The sequence below is a fragment of the Dama dama genome, chromosome 12 (genome assembly GCF_033118175.1).
Source record: "Dama dama isolate Ldn47 chromosome 12, ASM3311817v1, whole genome shotgun sequence".
NCBI classification, from domain to species: Eukaryota; Metazoa; Chordata; class Mammalia; order Artiodactyla; family Cervidae; genus Dama; species Dama dama.
The window spans coordinates 95,955,435-95,971,167 of NC_083692.1; the positions used below are offsets into that span (position 1 = coordinate 95,955,435).

The window sequence follows — 15,733 nt, forward strand, 5'->3', positions numbered from 1 at the left end:
GATGGTAGAACTTTGAGACTCAGTATCCTGTTCAGCCTTTCATTTGCTGAACTACTTAACTGATTTAGTAGATTGAAAAATGGTCCCTTTCTAGTCATGTATTCCTTCTACATTTAACTGGCCTTCCGGTAAAAATGACCTTTCCCTTCTCCCTGCACTCATTCTTATTTACTATGGATTTGGGACATTTTAAAATTCAGTGTGTTATCGTCCCATTTTGGGGGCCATTATTTACCATCATATTGTTCAAAATGTGGCCAACAAGACCTCTTACATGTCCCCATTAGTTTCTAAGCATTCCCTTACTTTCTTATAAAAAGAGTTCCAGGTTCACCTTGTAACTTCCTTGCCATGATCCTAAAATCAGCCTTTTTGCCAAGAGCTCTGGTATCGTTTAGTGGGGAGGGGGAAATAGTATTTAGAAACCAAGATCTAGGTGCTAAGTATGCTGATTGCTACTGGGACAGCCATCAGTTATTATTGCTTCTAGGCCCTTTCTGACAAGAGCTAGTAAATTATGTGATTAAAAAAAAAATACAAGTTCATACTGATACCTGTTTCCACTTTCATAGAATTCTTCCTCTTCCTGTTCCTTAACTCAATCTTTTCTCCCACAGTGAGTACTCTTACTTTATTCTCAACAACACGAGTAATATTTATCCATTTGGTCTATCCTGCAATACATACAAAATGGATTCTTTTAAATAGAATTACAATAAACCAAAATCACAACAAACTTACCATGTAAATTTTAATATTTCTTTGCAATTCTTTTCCAAGAATAGTTTTCTGATTATATTCATTTGAAATAGTTTCATTATTTAATATAGGTTCATTGTCTAAATCAACAAAAGAAAAAGAACTAAAAGCGAGGCTTTTTTTTTTTTAAATACTAAAACCTGAGGTCCAGAGAGAACCAGAACAAAGGACCTTTCAGAAATGGGCCTTTGACTTGTAGCCTAGTCACTCATCAACAAATCTTTGCCTAGACCCTACCTACCAAAATTCCACCTTCCCCAGTCATAGAGGAATAGAAAGTCGTCCAGAACAGTGCCATTGACTTTTCCCCTCTTGCAGAGCACTTGCGGAGCTCAGTGATTGACCGGAAAGACTTAATAATCAAAAGAATCAAGCCCAAGCCCCAGCAGGGGGACGACATCTCGGTGGTGGACGTGGAGAAGCAGATCGAGGCCTTCCGCAGCCGCCTGGTCCACATGCTGGGGGAGCCGCTCGTCCCGCAGCTGCAGGACAAGGTGCACCTCCTCAAGCTCCTGCTCTTCTTTGCCGCAGACCTGAACCCCGACTCGGAGGCCTCCCCGTAGGCCCGGAGCAGCCCAAGGCCGCCCGAGGCCCTCAACACCAAGAATACCTCCTGAACTCCACCTCCAGCTGCTTGGAGGTCCCAGAAGCATAGAAAGTAGTTTAAAATCTAACAGGACCAAACCTACCTTATTTATCTGTAGGCTGTGAGAACTTTCTAACTCTTTAGTAAACATCTTTTTTTTAACAACCCTGTCCTAGCCTCTTCTCAGATATGACTTAAATACATACAGTGTATATATTTTTTAATAAATTATTTATGTATACCTTTTTTGAAACAGGTAGTACTGTATGCACTATATGTTTAACATTTCCATTCAGGATGTGAAAAAAAGAATCCTTGTGCTGAACAAATTCTAGACGTCAATGTTATGTCATTCAAGGTACTGAGAACCTGTTTCGAAAGATGTTTGTCTCCCTAATGGAAAACAAACATCCCATATTGGACCTGTGATATTGCCTATGAATTTGTGGCCAGTCTATTAAGACCTAATGTAATGAAGGGGGATAGAAACAAAAAACTACTGAGTGTGCTGCAAAAAAATTGATGTTAAAAGGATACAATAAAAAGGCAATGGTGTTTCAAAATATCTTTCAAAATATCAAGTTTATCATGCTTAGGTTTCATGACTGAGTAGGCAGAATGGAATAACTTAATGAAAAAAAACTTCCATCTACATTTGAGAAAGTAGTAAGGATTTTTATTGTCAAAACAAGTAAGAGATACAAGCGTTAACAGAAGACACAAATAAATTAATTCTGATCATTTGAGACTCCAGGGTGCCTCTGGGGGAAGGTCAGCTCGGCTCCTTGAGTAGACACAATAACGTCCAAAGCAAAAGACAGCAGGAATGGGAGACAGCGTTCAAGACAGTGGTTGTACATGTACACGGTGAAGAGAAATGAAAAAGTGGCTTCCCCAGTTCCTTTCCTCAGTGAGGTACATGTTTACAAAGGTATGAGGCTCATTTGAGGGGAAAATGATTGCATACAGAAATTTTTTAATTCTTCTACCTCCCAGGAAGAAAATTTTCAAGCCCTAGCCTGAACAAGAAAATCAAAATAGAGTGACACTAGTTTCATATGAACCTCAAGACTATATCCAAACCCCAGTTGCCACCTCTTTTTTTAAAGTTTAACATCCATTTATCTATAGCAAGCCAGTAGACTGAATTTTCTCCTTAGGAAGTTTTCAACCAAATGGAAGTTAAATTAATCTCACTGTAAAGTGCAACAAAGGATATGTTAAGACTAGTGTTTGTTCTGTGACACGCAGAAGAGAAGCACCCCTCCCGCAGCACGGGCCCCAGAGGTCCCAGAGGAAGGGCTGGCTGCGGGACTCAGGGGCCCGTGAGGTCCCCCAGAACTCGAGGAGGCTGCTGCCAGCACAAACGGGGGTCCCTGCCGGGCTGGCTCCTAGCTGCACCCACATCTCCAGCGGGTCTAGGGTTCCCTAACAGCAGACTGGAGCACCCAGCGCCAGCACGGCCGCGAGGGCCAAAGCCGCCTGCACTAGTCCGCGGACGTCCCTACGCCGTGTTCTGTCCATGCGCACCTGGACACTGCTGAAGGAATCCTGAAGCCTTGGTTCTGGAACATCGAAGACAGTCACCTAGTAAGCGGTGGCCCAAGTTCTAGGGAGGTCCCCATACATCACTGCTCAAGTTTAGTCTAAAGCTAGAGCAATACAAAAATGGCTTTTCCACACAAGGACAAGCTTTGCACTAATGTTTCGCAAAAACCAATTATGTCTCCACCTAGCCTCAGTTTGATTTTCACAAAGACAAAACTTTTCCTATGTCAGAGCCACGGTAAAGGGAGCTGGGCTCGACACCCTCGATGCAGCGTCCCCGGGACAGAAAGCTCTAGAAGCCAGTGGGTGTGAGAACATTCAGATCGCGGGGCTTGAGGCTGTGGGCCCGCGGCAGCTGTCTCGTCCCTTCCGTCACTGGGATGTCCATCTTGGGCGGCTTGGACGCTGCTGGCTCCTCCCCGCTTCGGGCAGCTTGTGCGCGCATCACTTCCATTGGAGAAGGCTTCTGAGCTCCTCGGTAGGCCTGGATGGCAAAGCCTCCTGCAGAGGCAAACCACAGGGCAGGCGATCTCAAGGTCTGCCAGCAGCCCCCAGCACACGTGGTCAAACGCCCGCCACGCTGCCTTCCTTAGTGAAGAGGGTGCCTTACCTGACTCAGACTTCTGGAGCGGTCTTGGTCCAAAGAGGCTCCATTTATCGGTCGAGCTTCTGTCTTTATCCCCGCTTCCAGAATCCATGGTGCTAAGACTGGGGCCAGGTAAGGCTGTGGAAGGACCAGAAGTGAACCAGCCTCTGGAAGAGAAAGGATAAGACGCCAGGTAACGCATCCTTTTGCTACAACTCTAGAAGTGGTCCCTGCTGAGGCCAGGGGCCACCAGCTCCCCCTCCTGACTCGGACGCCACAGGCTGAGCTCCCAGTGTGGAGGGGACACTAGCCCTTCTTAGCCCCGGCTGCTGGGGTCTGGGGAGGGGCTCACCTGGTCTTCTGCTTAGGAGAGGCCTGGGGACTGCTGCTCGGGGTGGACTGCGTGGAGGCTGGCTGCCTCTCCTCTCTTGCTGTCTCTCCACTCTGGAGCTTTAGTTTCTGCTCACATGGGTTAAGGAGAGAGACTTTGTAAAAATCAGAGCAAATACAAAACAGCTAAGTTAGGGTGTAAACAACCTGGTTCACACTAACTTCAGGAAAAGGAAACGTTAACAGGTGCAATCATCTGGAGGACAGGACAGATATCCTTCAGGCTCTGCCATGCTAGATAAAAGTCCATCTTTTAAAAATACATCTCAAGCATCTCTGTACTAACTTCACACCAGAGCTTCTGACTTCCGCACATTTACAGCCAGTAAGTGGAGGAGCCAGCAGCCCCACAGCGGGCCCCCCTCAGCTCCCCTCCCTGCTCTCCTACCCCCAGCCTCAGCACGCCACTCTCCAGCTCAATGCTCCCTGTGCAACCTCGCCCTCCCGCACCCAGTCACCCCGGTGCTCTGGGTGCAGTAAACGGGCGCCTAACAACAGACCAGCAGTTTCCCGGGGGAGACAAGCCCCTGGGGCAAGGCTTCCACATGTCTCCAAGCCCCATGGCCAGTACGCCAACGCCCAGGCTAGGCTTCAAGTGCCCATGTGTGAATCCTCTCCATCCTTAGCACATGAGGCCATGTGAGCCGGCATCTCAGCCATCCTCATGTTCTACTCCTGTGGCCAAGATGCAGATGATGTGCCAGACTCTGTTCCACGATGTGCAGCTGAATTCAGACTGACACTTGCCCTGAAGAGTTCTCAGTGTCAGAGGCTGACAGTGCTCCTCTCCAGAAGCATCTGTCTTGTCAGAGCTGCAGCTGGACACCAAGCCAACCCTGACTCCCGGACAGCACGGTTTTAAGTGGAGTGTGCAAAAGTCATCCGGATGCTCATTACAAAATGCAACCATTGTCTACAGCGTCTTCCATCTCTGCCACAGGCCACTAACTCTACATCATTCCTCCTTCTATATATTGTGTATCATGCCTCCGAGTAAGCCCCTGCAGGAGCCAGATTCTCAGAAGATCTTAGAATATGAGAAAGAATCCACAGGGAATAGGGTATCCAGAGATTTGAGTTCAGATACTGTGGATATTTAAATACATAACCCCAGACCCCTGTTTCTTCATTTACAAAACATGGGTAATAGTGTCTATGTTAGAGGATTAAGAAGATGAAGTGAATATGAGTACTTGATAAATCTTAAAAGCAGCATTAATTATAAAGTGATAGTCCCTGAAAGAAAATCATTTTATTTATACAATTATTTGGTCATTATTAACCTTACTGAAGGGGCTTCCCAGTGATAAAGAATCTGCCCGCCAATGCAGGAGACGTGGGTTCAATCCCTGGCTCTGGAGAAGAAAATGACAACCCAGTCAACAGTATTCTTGGGAAATACTGGGAAATTCTCCTGGGAAATCCCATGGACAGAGGAGCCTGGTGGACTACAGTCCATGGGGTCATAAAGAGTCAGACATGACTTAGTGACTAAATAACAAAAGCCTTACTGACAATTCATTTGTTCCAGTTTTAAAAATGAAAGAGCAAAAACATCCCAATTCTACACTTTTTTAATTTTTAATTTAATTTTTAAAAATTAAATTAGAACCTGAGACTCCTCCCCAGCCTCTTCTGAGGCTGCCCAACTCTTTCTCACCCTCGGTCGCTCACTAGTACCCAGAACGACCCACGTTGGCTCTGTTCATCATGTGTTCACACGGATGAGCCCAGAATCTCATCTGACCCTCCAACCCAAGTTTTATAGACAGATAAGCAGAAACGATGAGGTTAAGAGCCCTGGACCTTTCAGCTAAAGTGCGACCACTTTCCAGGGGTACTACACCACTCTAAATTCCTCATTCAAGTCTCTCCCGACCACTCTCCTCAACCCCCAACTAGCTGAGCTGGTAACTTGTGAACCTCAGCCAGGCTCAGCCATAAATGATGAGGGTTTGGTGTGTGTTCCGTCCTAGGAAACAAGCTTACGTGGAGTGCTTCTGCCACTCGAAGGTACTTGGTCTCCTCAGTGGTGAGGCCCTTGTGAGGGGTGTAGCCAGCATCTCGCAGCCCTGCCTGTTGCTCAAAACGCTGAATGCTCTCCTGGGTCTGTTCTGGGGACAGAGGAGATATAGTCACGGCCACCCCCTCTCCCATCGAGACCTGGGGGAGATCAGCAGATATCCACTGTTCTCCCCGGTGCAAGAGCTCACACTGGCCGTCTGAGGGGATCCCCCCAGACAGGCGTCGTAGCAGCAACTCTGAATCTCCCACAAAGCCTCTCTGAGCAGAAGGAAGCCTCCCTGACACCAGCTAAAGAGCAGGTTACTCCTAAAGAGACAGCCGGACGACCTCCAGGAAACACTCCTTACCGTCCTCTCATCTGTACCCCAGGACATTTCCTGTGTATTAATATTTAGAAATGCAACACGGAAAAGGCAGCTGACATGCAGAAACAGGGCAAGCTCTCCAATACAAAGCTTTCTTGGACAGACTGACCACCCTCCCTAAGACCTTTGCCCAGAGAGAAACCAGGCCACATTTAGGCCAGATGGCACCAGGGTAGCAATTAGATCCAAACCAGAGAGAACGTGCCTTGAACTAGCCAAGGTCTACTGATGCAGTGGTTCCTACGTCCGTGTGTGCAACTGCCCCCCACAGTGCCGGGCACAGCATCTGATGACCTCATCACCAATGTCAGCGGTACCTTGGACGACAGTGGAATTTTTGCTTAATCTGTACAATCTACATAATACACCCCTCATGGATGAGAATGTGGCAGCTGTGGACCAAAAATCCAGATGCCACAGGTCCTTTATGACTTAGTTCTTCCCCTTCGAAGGGACTAGTTTATTTCCATCAGAAATAGAAGCAAAGGAAAACATACACACACACTAATGTATAATGATGTTTTCCAGTCTTGCCAGGCAGTCACCTGAAAATTTTAAAAGCAGGAAAGGACTTCTTAATGAATACAATACACTAATTTAAATGCAGCTTGTTTAAAAAAAATTTTAAGACTATAGCAACATCAAAAGTCCATGGCAGTATTAACTGGAAAAAATAAAATGGTTTATTATACCTGCAATTATATAAAAATATGCTTACAGGTGGACATAACTAAGCGAAATATAAGTATCTGAGTTATAATAATATATATGATGATGTTTTATGCTGTTGGAAAGCTGTGTTTTCAATAAAGAAGTTCTACTGCACAGAAGAACAATGACTAAGCTTCTTAACACTGCCAGGACACATTCTCAGGGTTGCAAAATACAAGCAGTAGCTGCTGATTCAAACGGTGCATTTCTGTGTGAATAAGAAAAAAGTCCAGGTAAGAATTTGGACTTTTGGTTCCTGAGTGAGTTCTTCAGGAATTGCCCAAGGCTAACTGACGCCCTCCTAGAGCACATAAACAAGGGCTTCTGACTTCCACGGTGCCCTGCCCTGGCAGAAGCGGCTGCTGACAAGCAGAACTCTGTATACTTCCCACAGCAGCTAGAAGGACCCTCCAGAACCACTGAGTTTAGATAACTTGTTAGGATTTTTTTTAATTCAGGCTATCTTGTTTCTAGTCTTATCAGGACCATAAATCACATATTCTTAAGACTAAAGACTGGGGCCTCAAGGTCCAGGAAAAAGGAACAACTCTGAGCCATTTAATTTTAAAAAGTTACGTGCAGGGCAGGTGGGCGATGCCTCAGTGGGTCTCCTTCTCTAGCCGAGCCTGAGACAGCAGCAGCCGCCGCTGCCCCTGGCCACCAAGCACTGTGCTGTCTAATCCTGCCGCCTACTGCCGGCCAGACCCCCGCCTCGTGGAGGGGGAAGAGCCGCCACAGCTGAGACAACTTGCCCGAGGCCACGCTGACGCACAGGGGAAACAAGGCTGGAGCGAAGAGCGGCGGGAGACGAGGCGCGACGCTGAGCGCTGGCCTCCCGCCTAAAGGGAGCTTCAGCACTGGTACCGCCTGAGCAGCCAGGCTGGCCCGGCGGCGCTGGCGAGGACAGGCTGCGGCGGGCGGCTGCAGGAACCCCGATCTCCCCGGCCCCCGTTGACTCTCTTCCCAGGGCGCAGAGGCTTACTTGTGATCAAAGAGCTCATGATGACGTGGGTGGCTTTGGCCTTCACCACAGGAGCCTTCTCACTGTCGCTGGCCGACGGCGGGGCCGGGGCTCGCAGGGAGACGCCGGGCTCTCCCTCCTCCACCTGCTCAAGAGGGGGAGGGGGGGCGTGAGCCGCACACGCGGTCAGCCTCAGCCCCTCCTTCGGGGCGGTCAGATCCAGGAGGACATAGGGGAAAGGGGCTATCGTCCCCACCCGGTTAGATACATGGGATGCACAGCGACAACACGTGACGTGAAGCAAAGAGCCTGTATTTATGTATTTATAGATGCGGGAGGGCCAGAATTTGCCGCTCTGGGCTTTACTGTCGTCCCAGACTGTGTCCAATACACTGTACTACCATGGCCCTAAGGATGCAGAAGAAACACCTGTTACTAACACCTGTTGACTGTGTTCCAAGCACCATGCCTGCTTTGGCTTAATTAATCACTGCATTTACTAAGTAGTTCTGAAACTTTGCCAAGGACCAGAAGCCACTGGAGGGCTTGTTAAACAGACTGTTGGGCCCCACCCAGAGGGGATTCAGTAGGTCTGGGTTGTGGCTCAAGAATTTTATTTCCAGCAAATCCCCAAGGGATGCCAATGCTGCAGGTGCCTGAGGCCACCCTTTCTGGACCACGGCTCTAAAGGCCCAATATTGGTCTGTTAAAACAAACTGGAAAGTCTACACAGCCTGGCATCTTTAACGTGAGAGCTGGAGCACGCTGCCCTCCTTCATCTCAGCACTGGACCTGGTAGGCAGGGCTGACTGGAAGCAGAGAAGTGGGTTTCCTCTTTGTTCTCTGCTTCTCCAAAGGAACTGAGAAGAAGGATGGTCAGAAAGGAGGGGAGTAGAAGGAAGCACTGAAATGTTGTATCCCTGTTACAAAACAGGATTTAAACTTCTCAGCTACGATCTAACAACTCAAGTAAAACCTAAACCTCTGCTTCCTCACTTGGAGGACAGCTGAGGGTGGGGATGCGGATGCCTAGGGTGTGGAGAGTTAGGACTAGTGGAAGCATGCACGCAGTCGGGCTGGGCTCCTGGTGGACAGCGGCTGTTCCAAACGTCAGCTGTCCCAGCTGGGGCGCAGTCGAAGACTGGACGCACATTCTTTGCCTCGTGAAGCAAGTAGGAGCCTTCACAGATGAAGAGGGTGGTGGGCCACCTTCCAAGCCCTAAGCTCCATCAGGAGCCGCCCTAATTTTCTGCTCCAGTCCTGTGAGTCTGCTGCTTTGGCGTCACAGGCAGGCTGCCAGGGCCCTTTTCTCCTGATACTGCCAGCATGTTTTACACAGAGCGTCTCCACCTCAACAACTGACTGGGTCAGATTTTGGTGGATGACTAATGCAGGGAATGTGCCCTGGAGCTGCAGGGGGCTCCTTCATGGCGACAGCAACAGGCACCCCATCCTGAGAGCCTGACGGGGTGGGCGGGGCACCCTCAAAGAAAGGAAGACTCAGATCTGGCTCTACCGAGAGAGGGGGGCTGGGAGCCGCAGTCGCAGCATCGGCTCCACAGCAAAGACGGGACGAGCCTCCCCTGTCTCTTCTCTAACCCCCACAGCAGCGCCGTGGCAACTTTCATCTCTCAGTGTTTACTGAGACGCTGGCTCGGGGCTGAGGCCAGGCTCACGGCGGGGCATAGGCTGTTAGGGGCTCACTCCTGGGGCTGCTTCCGCGGGGGCTTCACCTGCCCTCAGGACCTGAGCGGTCACGGATTCCTTGGTGCTGCGCGACTGTAGGTGCGGGTGAGGATTCACCTGAACTGGGCAGGCCTAGCTAATTCAGGCAGTGGGGCCGCCTTTCTGGCATCTTGGTTGTTGGGAAGTTAGAGGTGAGAGTCAGGAAGCAGAGGCCCCAGTAACATGCCTGCAGCCAGCATGTAAGAACCATGAGCCCAGCTGCACAAAGGGCTCTGCGTACAGATCGGCGAGGACAGAGGGCCGACAGAGACAGGACAGCAGGAGGAGCGCAGCTCGTGTTCAGGAAAGAGCCGATTTTTAATCGCTCAATGAGCAGCCTTTTGCCACGTCCTCCACTAGATCCGGCAGATGGCGTACAAATCAGACACGGCCCTGCCCCCTGGATGCTAGCAGCGGGCGGCAGTGACACAGCAGGGACGGGGACGGGGACCCAAAGTACACTGGGGACCTGAAAAGGAGGGGTGACGGTTTAACTGGGAGGACAGAGGAAGATCACAGAAGGGACTGAGCTAAGACTTAAAGGATGCCGCCTGTCAGGCGGATGGAACAGGACAGGGTGGGACTGGGACTGCTCCAGGCAATCGGAGCAGTGACAAGCAAAGACTCAGGGGCATCAAATACCCTATTAAGTACAAGAAATCTTAGGGAAGTGGCAAGGTTGGATCACGCGTGTGGGGGGCGTGGTGTTCAGAGGACCGGGATCAGGCAAAGCCAGACTAAGACTAAGGAGCTTGGACTTAATACTGTGGCGATGGTAGGGCGGGTAATGGGAGAAGACACGGCCGTTCTAGTTTTGAATGATACAGGATAAGAGGCCCACCAACCCCAGAGAGAACATTACCATGTACAGAGAGGAGCGGCTGCCCCTTTCGCTGGGTGCCGGGAGCCACCGACAGCTCCAGGAGCAGAGGAAGGGGAAGGAAGGGGTTGGGCCTGCCAGGGCACTCAGCAGGGTCAGATACCTTGGCGAGGTGCTGATACTTGCGCTCTGGAATCACTGGCTTCCAGGGGATGCTGCCCATGTCCGATGGAGGAGGAGTCATGGGCGTAGGGTCTTCGAGGGCATCATCATAGCTGAATGCCCGGCGGTACATCCCGATGGGCAGGGACATCTTGCCTAGGGGCCCACTAGGCTCAAGAGCTAAGAACAGAGACACCAGTCAGGATGGGTTCAGCAGCTGAACATACTGGTAGCTTTAAATTAACTCGTTTGTAGGCAGGAAGGCTCTGAAACACCTCTTCTGGGACAAAGCAATAGCAGCTGGTTCTCGAAGAGATAACCCGGGCAAGAGAAGGACACCAAAGCCCTTCCTCTCGGCCTGCCGCTATGGATTCTCCACTTCACCCACACAGCGGCCCTAACCCATCTTTACGGACTAGGGAACAAACAACTTAATCTACCTGAGCCAGGTCACATGACTTCAAAGTGCACTAAGGAATCAAAACCCAAACCCACCTGATTTCAGAGCTCGTATTCTTGAGGCCACAGAAGCTGCCCCGTGGCAATCCCAAGCACCTCAACTCAGGTGAAACTGAGGATATGAAATCTGAGGAATCCCCTGGCAGTCCAGTGGTTAGGACTCGGCGCTTTCACTGCTGAGGCCCCGGGTTCAATTCAGGGTCAGGGAACTAAGATTCCACAAGCCTCATGGCCCGCCCCTGCCCCTAAAAAATCATTAAGTTTTGTTCCCATGTTATATTATGGATGAGTAAATGAAGGCTTAGAGGTGGCAAATCCTGTCTTTCCTACCTCACCTCAGAAAACAAGAGCAATATGACATGCTGGACTCACTGGATGTCCAGCAGCATCCAACAGTTTCAAATATTCTTTATGACTCAAAAGAGCAGAGGCAATTTCCATCCAGAAACTACTGACAATCGTTCTCACAAAGCACTGCCGGCTGACCCTGCTATTCCTGTCCACTGGAACGCCACACCGTGACTGCCCACCTCAGGAGTTCAGCTCTGCCAGACCAGGGAGCAAAGTTCACTGCTTGCGGATCCTTTCAAACCAGGACTAATGCCTGAGCCTGCCTTCAAGCTGACATTCTCCTTTTGCTATAATTACACAATCACTCTCTCCAAGACATCAACCAGTGTGGCAGTTAAGTCCCAAACCAGCAAAGACATTCTACGTAAACAGAGCGGAACCAGCAGTTACCCTTATTATCATGATTTACAACAATTACCAACAAATCCACAGAAAGAAAGTAGTTGCCTGCAGCTGGGTGGAGAGAGGAGCCACAGCAGGGATTAAGGCATGACTACTAAAGGGACAAGGCTTCCTTTTGGGAGGAAGATATTCTGGAATTAGACAGTGGTGATGGTTGCACAACTTTGTCACTACACTAAAAATCGCTACTGACCTGTTCACTTTAAAATGGCTGAATTGTATGGTATGTGGATTATCTCAATCAAAACAAACACATAAGCAAATAACAATTACCAAGTACCCTTACTTGTCAAGCACTTACACCCCTCTTCTTTTCTAATCCTCATTAAGCAGATATTCTTCCCCTTTTCCAGCTTGGGAAACTGAGGCACAGATCTTAAACTAAACAACACCCCACTACCAAGTGTGAGGTGAAATCAGCTAGCACTCACACCCTCCATGTAACCCTCCATGCTCCCCACCCTACAAGCAGTAACCTGGTGCATGCAACCCGGGGGCCCAGAGGCCCACAGGGAGTTTACAGTCATCACAACCACAATGAAAGACAAACGGAAGCACAAGCTGATGGAAGTCTGAGACTCAAGATGGATCTGTATCGAAAGACAGAGGGGAGACTCCTATCCCTCCACTTAATTTGGGAGCAATTTCACAAACATCTTAAAGACATCCCAATAGCCTTCCTAAAAATAATAAAGTCAGGTAGTATTTATGAGGAAATATATTCCCTAGTGGTTCAGCTGGAAAAGAATCCGCCTGCAACGCGGGAGACCTGGGTTGGATCCCTGTGTTGGGAATATCCTCTGGAATAGGGAACGGCTACCCGCCCCAGTATTCTGGCCTGGAGAATTCCATGCACTGTCGCAGAGTTGGACACGACTGAGCTATTTTCACACATATTCCCATAAATAGAAAACAAAAATGTTTCTGGGCAGTAAGTGACAATTCAGTATTAACTTTTGACTCTCATTTATTTTATGTTTGATCTTCACAGTAACCCTGAGAGGCACTATCACCTACACTGAGAATCAAAAATTGACTCAGGGATTTCCCAGGTGGTTCAGTGGTGAAGAACCCACCGTCCAGTACGGGGGACACGGGTTCGATCCCCAGCCAGGAACTAAGGTCCCACACGTGACGGGGCAACTAAGCCTGTGCGCCATAACTAGAGAGCCCGGGCCACAACTGCTGAGCCAGCGTGCTCTGGAGCCCGTGCATGGCACAAGGCAGGCCTGCAGGGGCCGAAATGGGAGAAAGAAGCCCGCGCACCACAAAGACCCCGTGCAGCCAGAATGATGAGAAACAAATTTTTAAATTTTTTTTTAAAAGTTGAGTGATTCAGATTTTAAAAATCACTAACCCTTCCCACTAAAACAGTCCAAAGAAGGATCAATGACTTCACTAACCCAGAAATTACCACCCTGTAAAGAACCCAGGACTCACTAAATGTTGCAGTGAGTATTCTTATAACTAAGTTCAAGTTGCCTTGAAATCAGTCTTTTTTGCTTTGACTTTCATTCCTCCCAACCTCCTACCTCCTCCTCACAAAAAAAAGCAGTGAGTCTAGTCATTTTGGTACAAGAACTACTCTGAATTTTGATTTGATACATAGGAAAGTGACAAATTTGTCATACCCTTAAGTGCAATAAGGGTGCTCTTTCAAGTTAGATTTGGGGTTCACACCCTGGGTGGGTTAATAAGATAATAAGGTAAGATTTAATGTGATAATAAGATAATATTAATCATTTAATAGAATTATATTAATAAGATAATAGATTGGCATCATTTAAATATTAAGTCTAAATAGCAGAGAGTAACTATTAACATATGGTTCAGAAAAAGTGGTTTCTGTCTAGTTTAAAACCTTAAAGGGTAAAACATAACTTTACCAAAAAGAACTAAGTTTACCAGGCACTTCTGGTTGTCTTGAAGCCATTGAGAGACTGGGATCCAGGTGTTTTTCCTACACAGATTTTGAGCCGAGTCCCCGCCACCTAATAAAAATAACAAAGGGTATTTTCTCACAGCGAACACCAAAGACTAGCTCCAACGCTGTTCTTTCAACAGGCACAGAGTTTCATGGCTTCACCACGTGAAAGAGCCAACGAGTGAATAACATGCCAAGGGAGGAGACAAGGAAAATGTCAGAGGACTCAGCGTGTTACTGATCTTAACACCCACGACAGGACACTGACACTCGGCACAGTGAAAAGGTCCCCTTACCAGAGAGAGGATGTGAAGATTAGGCCGACAGACAGGTATCAGTGAGGAACATTGTCCAGCTGCTGCAAATTAGCAAAACTGCTCAGGAAGAGTCCATCCATTCTAGAGGTTCTGAGAACAACAAACAACCAGCGTTGGCACAGCCCTGCAGAGTCTGCCATACATCTCCCTGTATTTCATGTTTTTGCCAGAACAACCTAGAAAGAGATACTATACTCATTACATTTTTCAGTTAAGTTAGGGCTCAGGGTCAAAATAACCTGACCCGCAGCAAGGGGCTAGGCTTGTTGATCAAGTCAAAAAATTCATTCCTTGTTGCTAGTACTAATACTCAGACAACCCTTATCTTGTGTTTTAACCCTTGCGGCAATCCTGCAAAGTAGGCATTGTTTACTCCCACTTTAGAAGAAAGAAACTAAAAAGGAGAAGTGACTTGTCCAAGGTCACAGATAAGCGGCCCATCTGTAAGGCAGATTTCAGCCCCATTTTACCGAGGAGTTCAAACAAAGCTCTGAGGAAGCCGTTATTTGCTTTTCAACTTGCTATACTGCCCCCCTCTATCCTGATGAAGCTCAGGGGGCAAACTCGTAGTAAAGAGCATCGCAGAAGCCAAAGTTCGTCAACCCCGGAGTCCAGGGAGCGTTCCGACAAGGACACCTCCCCTTTCGCTTCCCGGGGCCGGCCCTTCCCCCTCCCCCGCAGAGCTCTGACTTCTCCTTTACCAGAGAAGACAACGCCACTAGGACGTGACTCAACCGCCTCTTCCACCCAGCGAGGCTAAGAAAGATTACGGAAATTAGGGGCAGGGGCTGGCTAAAGATGAAGGTTCCCCGGGGCAAGGCAAGTAGGAGGCTGGGGAGCTGAAGGCGAGGATGGCTGGTCCAGGACTAGGCCGGCCTAATAGAGGCGAAGCCCGGTGCCGCACCGGGCTGCGGGGCCGTCATCCCTGAGAAACGCCGCGGTGGGAGGACCCCGAGAAGGCGGAGCGAAAGCTGCACGGTGCGGACGGCCAAGCTCTGAACCTGAGTAAGCCAGCCTGAGTGAGGGCACCACGAGGCCCCAGACCCGGGCCTGGCTGGGGATGGGGGTCCAGGCCCCTCCTAAACAGCGGAGCCCGAGCCCCCGGAGGGCCAGGCTCGGCTCCTCTAGTTACCTTTCCGTCCGCCGCCGTGGAGCTGCCTGCGGCCCGAGCTCCGGGACTAAAGAGGCTCCAAAGACCCACGTCTCTCGAAAGGTTGTTGTGCAGTCCGGATCCAAGCCATGGTGTGAGCGGCGCTGTGCCTGAAGCGACACAGAACGTCCCAGACGCCAACCTGGGAGGGAGAACAGGATACCAGCGGCCGGCAGCCTCCCTGATAAACTCTCCCGAGGCTGCGTCACTTCACGCGAGACCTGGCAGGATGAAGGCGGGGCTCGGAGCATACTGGGAGTTGTAGTCCACGATCCCGCAAGTCCCAGGACATTACGGGCACTGAGGGTCTTGGGGCCAGAGTTTCGTGTGTCGAACCCGCCAGCTCCCAGAAGAAAAGCGCCCCTTGACCAGCATTCTATGCCTGGGCCTGTGACAGGCTGAGGGCAGACTGAGATAGCACGGTAAACTGAGCCTTTCAAACCTTTTTCATCTAGGGAAGATGAGGTTCAGAGAGATGTGAAGGCACTTTGA

The 15,733-nt window shown here is 49.3% G+C and overlaps 2 protein-coding genes across 8 annotated transcripts in view; one reads left to right on the forward strand and one right to left on the reverse strand.

The window, feature by feature from the left end:
- Positions 1-1,894, forward strand: part of SIMC1 (SUMO interacting motifs containing 1) — a 68,630-nt gene extending 66,736 nt beyond the window's left edge. Inside the window, exon 11 of one of the 2 annotated variants that reach the window (XM_061158172.1) lies at positions 1,078-1,894. In XM_061158172.1, coding sequence (XP_061014155.1) covers positions 1,078-1,322 — 245 coding nt within the window. In that variant the 3' untranslated portion in view covers positions 1,323-1,894. The remainder of the gene's footprint in view (positions 1-1,077) is intronic. The other variant, XM_061158173.1, reaches the window with a different exon arrangement.
- Positions 1,895-1,995: 101 nt separating this feature from the next.
- KIAA1191 (KIAA1191 ortholog) lies at positions 1,996-15,363 on the reverse strand. 6 transcript variants are annotated; one of them, XM_061158177.1, is made up of 9 exons: positions 15,224-15,363; positions 14,071-14,181; positions 13,756-13,841; positions 10,640-10,818; positions 7,953-8,076; positions 5,859-5,983; positions 3,832-3,938; positions 3,504-3,646; positions 1,996-3,394 (listed from the first exon to the last, which is right to left on the reverse strand). In XM_061158177.1, exons 3-9 carry the CDS (start codon positions 13,781-13,783, stop codon positions 3,186-3,188), a joined length of 915 nt encoding a protein of 304 aa, XP_061014160.1. In that variant the 5' UTR covers positions 13,784-13,841; positions 14,071-14,181; positions 15,224-15,363; the 3' UTR covers positions 1,996-3,185. The 6 variants fall into 6 exon arrangements, with proteins under 6 accessions (XP_061014160.1, XP_061014157.1, XP_061014161.1 ...); XM_061158174.1 differs by having other exon boundaries at positions 7,953-8,079; XM_061158178.1 differs by having other exon boundaries at positions 7,953-8,079; positions 13,737-13,841.
- Positions 15,364-15,733: the final 370 nt, after the last annotated feature.